This window comes from Microtus oregoni, unplaced genomic scaffold (assembly GCF_018167655.1).
Source record: "Microtus oregoni isolate MIOR12 unplaced genomic scaffold, Mior012 000024F_ref0000369, whole genome shotgun sequence".
In the NCBI taxonomy this organism is placed as follows: Eukaryota; Metazoa; Chordata; class Mammalia; order Rodentia; family Cricetidae; genus Microtus; species Microtus oregoni.
In genome coordinates this window covers 17,590,663-17,596,662 of record NW_024543083.1, presented here as the reverse complement: position 1 = coordinate 17,596,662, position 6,000 = coordinate 17,590,663, and the positions used below count along the sequence as shown (strand labels likewise).

Genomic DNA, 6,000 nt, shown 5'->3' with positions numbered 1-6,000 from the left:
AGAGGTCCTGCCCGAAACACTTAAACGGTGTTGACGAAAAGCTGAACACATGCTTTTCGGTTTTCAGCCGTAGCAGGAAAAAAGCTGCGCCGTTTAAAAATGCCGGCTTTCTGGGCCATCCTGCCAGGGCAAACTCTGACTGTTTGAGGCAGGAGGGCCGGCTACCAAGAGAGGACTTGAGTGTTGTCTGTTTTAGCTCGCTGGCTGGCAGGGACCTTGAAACGCCATAGAAGCTATAAACATGGCTACAGCCTGTATATCTGCCATGAGGCTGGAAAGCTAAGGAATGGGCTGGATCTAGCTGGCAAAGCCACGCCTTTAGTCCTACTGAGATTACTTGGTAAATTAAAGATTCATGTGGTCAGAAAAAGAGAGATATACAGTAAAGAGAGATTCAAAGACAAAGAAAATTTCTAAATGGTTTGAAGTGTGTTAAAAATATATGCAGACTAAAAGTTGAAGTTCTTAAAGTAAAAAAAAAAAAGGAAGAGAGTTGTTGTGTGTGGTAGCATACACCTTTAATCCCGAATGCCTGGGAGGCAGAGACAGGCGGATCTCTGAGAGTTCAAAGACAGCCTGCTCTACAGAGTTACTTCAGGTCAAAGATACAGAGAACCTGTCTCAAAAAGCAAAAAGTTAAAAGTAAAAATAAACGAAATAGAGGTTAAAACAAAGCTGCACAAAGATGGAAAATACACAGATAATTTTGATACTGTATGCTATTATGCTCTCTTTAAATTATTTAAATGCTGAGGAAGGAGCAACAGCTGCTAAAAGATATTTATTTATAAATGCTGCTGAACTAATCCAACATAGATATTTTGAAAATGCCTTGAATTTGAAATTTGGATCTAAGGACATGATACTTTGGAAAGGAGTTTCTTATTTTGTTTTCACAGAGGATGAGACGCTGTTCATTTCTTCTATTCTGATTTGGTATGATGGACCACGCCCTCCTGAAGGGTTGGTGTGAACGCCTTCAAAAAATTGCTTCACTCAACTGCCAACTGAGATGAAACTAGCACACAGTTTATACCCATAAAAGACCTAATTAACGACGCCCCCATTCAGCAGGAAGCAGTTTGGAGAGAAAAAACTGCGCCCATGTTCCCAAATATGGTTTATAAACGTTCTTTTACATTTTAAGGGGGATATGATATAGGTATCAATAATTTGCATTAGTATAGATTTTGCTTTATTGATAGAGATTTAAGGTCAATTTTGTTATATGTATATGTATTTCTGATATTGATTAAGGTGTTGTGATTGTGTAGTTCATTTAAAAATGTAATAATATAGGTTGTTAATGGATAATCATCGATAATAGTAAAGCTTGTAGTCATGTTAGTCAGATTTTCTAGATATATAGAGATATATTTTAGATAGACATTCTTCATGTCTTTCAAAGATTACAGAATAGGACATTTAATGTTTTAATAACTTAGGAATTTTCATGACAATGAGACACTCTGCTCCTGGCAGCACCAATGTACTTCAAGAGGAAGATGGGCATCGAAGAGGCACCTTATGGAGTTTGATAGCCATTTGGGCAAGAAACTGCTCTTGCCTGGACTATTGCATAAACTGGACACAGAGAACCCGCAGAGAGAGGACTACTGAACTTGCCTAAGGTGAGATGATCTTTCGGGGTTCCTGATTCATGAAAGAGTCTGCGAGACATTCTGCAGGACACAACAGATAGTGACTGAATTGACTTTGAATTTTCCTGCTTTATGGAAATGTCTGCTGGATACCACGGGCCTAAAGGCTGAAGATGGATGCCCCAACGGTACAGAGGAACTTTGGGTGACTGTCCAGGCAGCGAGATGTCTCTGTCATTTCTAGAGTTTTAAAAGTTGCTTTTTTCTTGTTTGCTTAGGTAATATTGTATCTTTCTGGAATCTTTCATGGAGTTAAGAATAGATAGTTATAGTTTTCCTTAGTTATGATAAAGATTATTGTAACTTTTACTTGATAACTGTTTTGTTATATATAATTTTGCTATGTTAAAGTTAAAGCCTTTTTTTTTTTTTTAAACCGAAAAAGGGGAAATGATGGAGGAAGGTCATTGGCTAATAAAGGCACTGCCCTGGCCCATTTTATTGGTTAGAGGATAGGTGGGAGGAGTAAACAGATCAAAATGCTGGGAGGAAGAGGAAGTGAGGTCAGAGACTCCATAGCTCTCCTCTCAGCAGCAGACGCCTGAGAGAGACGCCATGCTCCTGGCTCCTGGGCAGACGCACGCTATGAAGCTCCGACCCAGGATGGACTAGGCTAGAATCTTCCCGGTAAGACCGGTTCTCACAGATTATTAGAGATGGGTTGATCAGGATAACAGAATTAGCCAGTAAGGGCTAGGGCTAAAGGGCCAAGCAGTGATTAAAAGAATACAGTGTCTGTGTAATTATTTTGGGGCATAAGCTAGCTGGGCAGGCGGCCGGGGTGTTGGGGACGCAGCCCCACTGCCCTTATTACTTCACTGGAAGGGATTGTGAGGGGCCCAGGAAGTAAGATGTCCTCCTGTTGGATGTCACCTGCTGTCTTGGGGCAGCACCTGTGGTGACCTGGAGGCTTTCATGGAAATATGGCTTATTGGTGCTCCTTGTGGAGGGAGGCAGAAGGCATGGAACCTCACTTTCTCCAGGAGAGTGTGACAGAGGAAATGCTCTGGAGACTCCAAACTCAGCCTTTAGTGGCTCTGTAGTCTTCATTGGCTCTTGAGAGAGCCAACCACCATGGGAAGAAGCGGAGGCTAGAAGCCATTTGAAAAGAGGAACAACCCACCCCCAAGCCCAGTTCTCCATCGAGAGACGCTGTGCACAGGACTCCAGCAGTGGGGACATCCTACCTTGGCAGAGCCTCCAGAAGAATGTGGCATCTTGGAGATTCCCAGCCAACACCAGGGAGGGCAGGACAACCTGCTAAGCCTGGGAGCCCCGACCCATGCTGGCCTTCTGCTGCTTAAATACCTCCTGCATGCAAAGCGGCTTGTTACACAGCCTTGACTAACAGGTTCACAGAAGGAGTTGAAGTTCCTGTTATTTTAACAGCGTCCTAACTGTTTGTTTGTATGGGTTAAATGTGTTGACATCTGTTGATAATGAAAAATCCAACTCACTTGGTTTAAACTTACTGCATTGGCTCTTAGGTCTGAAAGTTTCTGGTTAGGACAGGTTAATGGATCTGTGGTATCCCCTGCTCAACTTACTTTTTCTTGCTTCTATCCCCAGCAAGAGTACATTCCTCTCACTCATAGGTGGTTTTTAAACATAAAGCAAAGAAAACCAGCCTACAAATCACAATCCCAGAGAACTTAGACAACAACAAGGACACTAAGAGAACTTACATAGATCGAATCTACATGGGAAGTAGAAAAAGACAAGATCTCCTGCGTAAATTGGGAGCATGGGGACCTTTGGGGGGGGAGGGCTGAAGGGGGAGGGGAGAGGCAGGGAGAGTAGCAGAGAAAAATGTAGAGCTCAATAAAAATCAACGAAAAAATTTTAAAAAAGAGTACATTCCTCAGGCTACCATCAAATCCTCTGATGTCTGCAAGGAGGCTACAAAACATTAGGCACCACCCCCAGACAACAGCCTCCCTTCTCGAAAGGGGACCATGCTTTCTTAAGACTGAGGCAATCTTCACGAAACATCCTCCCAGCAAGTTCCTCTCCATGTTCATTAGCGTTCTCATTTTGAACAAGCCAGCCACTTGATAGGATGGTGTTAGCTGAAGGAGGAGTGGGGGAGAGAGCACCCTGAGCCCCACAAAGGGTGAAGGCTTGAAGGACAAGGATAAAGCCAACTCCTGTTGCATCACTCGGGACTTGCTTTCCTCAGTATGGAGAATAAGCTGGGCATGAGGGCTCATTCCTGCACTCCCAACACTTTAGAGGCTGAGGCAGGAAGAGTGCACAGAGTTCAAGGCCAGCCTTGGATAAAGATTCTGTCTCAAATATCCGAATGAGAAAAAGATAAAAAAAAAAAGGGGGGGGGGGAGGAGCACACGCCTCTGAGCAGAGCAGATATTCTCTAAAGATAGGAAGCCTTCATCCTGAGACAGGTCTGTGTCAGGCTAATCCATTCCAATTGTAACCTGCCACCAGAAACTACAGTTTGTACGAGCAGTACGGAGGTCATGGCAGAAATGAGATGGCATCACCAGGGACATATGACCATGCAGTCGTGCCCACAGGACCACCAGGTGCAGGGACCACCCACTAGTCCCCAGTCACAGGGCCTGCTGTTTTCAAGAGTCCACATCAAGCTAGGAGTACCAGTGACAGCTCCCTTCCAACACAGCAGGCTCATGGCAAATCCAGAAAGGCGGGAGAGAAACACTTCTCCGAGACTGGTTCAGTGTCTGCAGCTGGTGCTATGTGGTGAGACACGCGTGTGGAACCTAGGTGAAGGGCGAGGCAGAGGGCCATGGTGGGATGGGGTGGGGGAAATGGGAAACTGAGCTAGTGGCTTAGGGGGCCTTCCTGTTTAGTCACCTGTCACTTGTCTGTCCGTTGTCATCTGTGTCTAATCCAAACTAGTAGTACCAGATCTCCCCCCTACGCTGTCAGATGGGTCTTTATTATTATTATTATTATTATTATTATTATTATTATTATTTATTAAAGATTTCTGTCTCCTCCCCGTCACCGCCTCCCATTTCCCTCCCCCTCCCCCAATCAACTCCCCCTCTCTCATCAGCCCGAAGAGCATTCGGGGTTCCCTGTCCTGTGGGGAGTCCAAGGACCTCCCACCTCCTTCCAGGTCTAGTAAGGTGAACATCCCAACAGCCTAGGCTCCCACACAGCTAGTTCGTGCAGTATGATCAAAACCCAGTGCCATTGTTCTTGACTTCTCAGCAGTCCTCATTGTCTGCGCGTTTCTAATCTCCAGTTTTGGTGCTCCTAATTGGCCACGGAAGAGCCTCAGTCCCCATCGGGTTCTACGGTTATCTGAAGCAAAAGCAAAGGATTTGGAACCAGCAAACATCAGCTAGGTTAGGGGGACCTGGAGGTAAGGAAAATTGTGCAGGCTGTGTGTGTGCTGCTTCACACTTGGGACTGGGAGTTCTAGCGGTGGTGATTTAGCTGAAAGCTAGTAGCAAGAAGACGCCTGACAGGGTGCTGGACCACCAGGCAAAACCCAGAGGCCTGGGTCTGGATGGAGGACCTGAGACGGGGCCTCAACAACAAATAAAAAGTAATCCTAAGAGCTGGATCAGGACGTGTTCGGTTGGGGCTCCAAGGGAGCAAGTCCTAAAAGGGGTGGTGGTGGCTGCACCGTGCAGCCACCTGAGGATTCCATGCCTTCTGTCCACAGCAAGGCGGGAGGCGTGACCCACAGGCTCAGGGACCCAGGCCCCACCGCACCCGCCATAGGCCTTGGGCTCACAGCCAGGCGTCCTTTCTAGAACTGGAGTGAGCAAGGGAGGTGGGGAACCGGCACCCGACGAGCCACCCGGGGGCGGTGATAGCGCCCTCCCGCCCGGCAGGGAGGCGGAAGCAACAGGGCGCGGCGCGCGCTGGGGAGTCGCGGCGCGCGCGCGGGGCCGGGGCGGGGGCTGCGGCGCGCGCATGCTCACACAAGGCGCCCGTGACGCGCGGGGCGCAGCGGGGCAGAGCCGGCTCCAGAGGCGCGGCGGCCGCGGGAGGAGCAGGCGCGGAGCAGCAAGCGCAGGCCGCGGCGGCCCGACGGGAGCAGCGCCGGTGGCTGGCCGCCTCCTCCGAGCCGCCTGCGTGCGAGCCGTGTCCCTTGGCCGCCGCCGGCGGGGCATGAGCGCGGAGGGGCCGCGGCCGCCCCCCGCGCCGCCCAGGCCGTGACCGGGCGGGGGGCGGCTGCACTAGCGCCCGCAGCCGGGGGCTCGCGGAGCCCGGAGCGGCAACCATGGACTGCAGCCTACTGAGGACGCTCGTGCGCAGATACGTGAGTGGCACTCTGGGCCGGGGCCGGGGCCGGGGCTGGGATCGGGATCCGGATCGGGGGTCCAGGCCGGGAACGTCC

The 6,000-nt window shown here is 49.1% G+C and overlaps 1 protein-coding gene across 6 annotated transcripts in view; it reads left to right on the top strand.

Moving 5' to 3' along the window:
- The first annotated feature begins 5,605 nt into the window (after positions 1 to 5,605).
- Atp11a (ATPase phospholipid transporting 11A) overlaps positions 5,606 to 6,000 on the top strand; it is a 106,015-nt gene continuing 105,620 nt past the window's right edge. For all 6 annotated transcript variants that reach the window (XM_041673608.1, XM_041673607.1, XM_041673611.1 and 3 more), the window contains exon 1: positions 5,606 to 5,922. In XM_041673608.1, the coding sequence (XP_041529542.1) occupies positions 5,884 to 5,922 (39 nt within the window). In that variant the 5' untranslated portion in view covers positions 5,606 to 5,883. The remainder of the gene's footprint in view (positions 5,923 to 6,000) is intronic.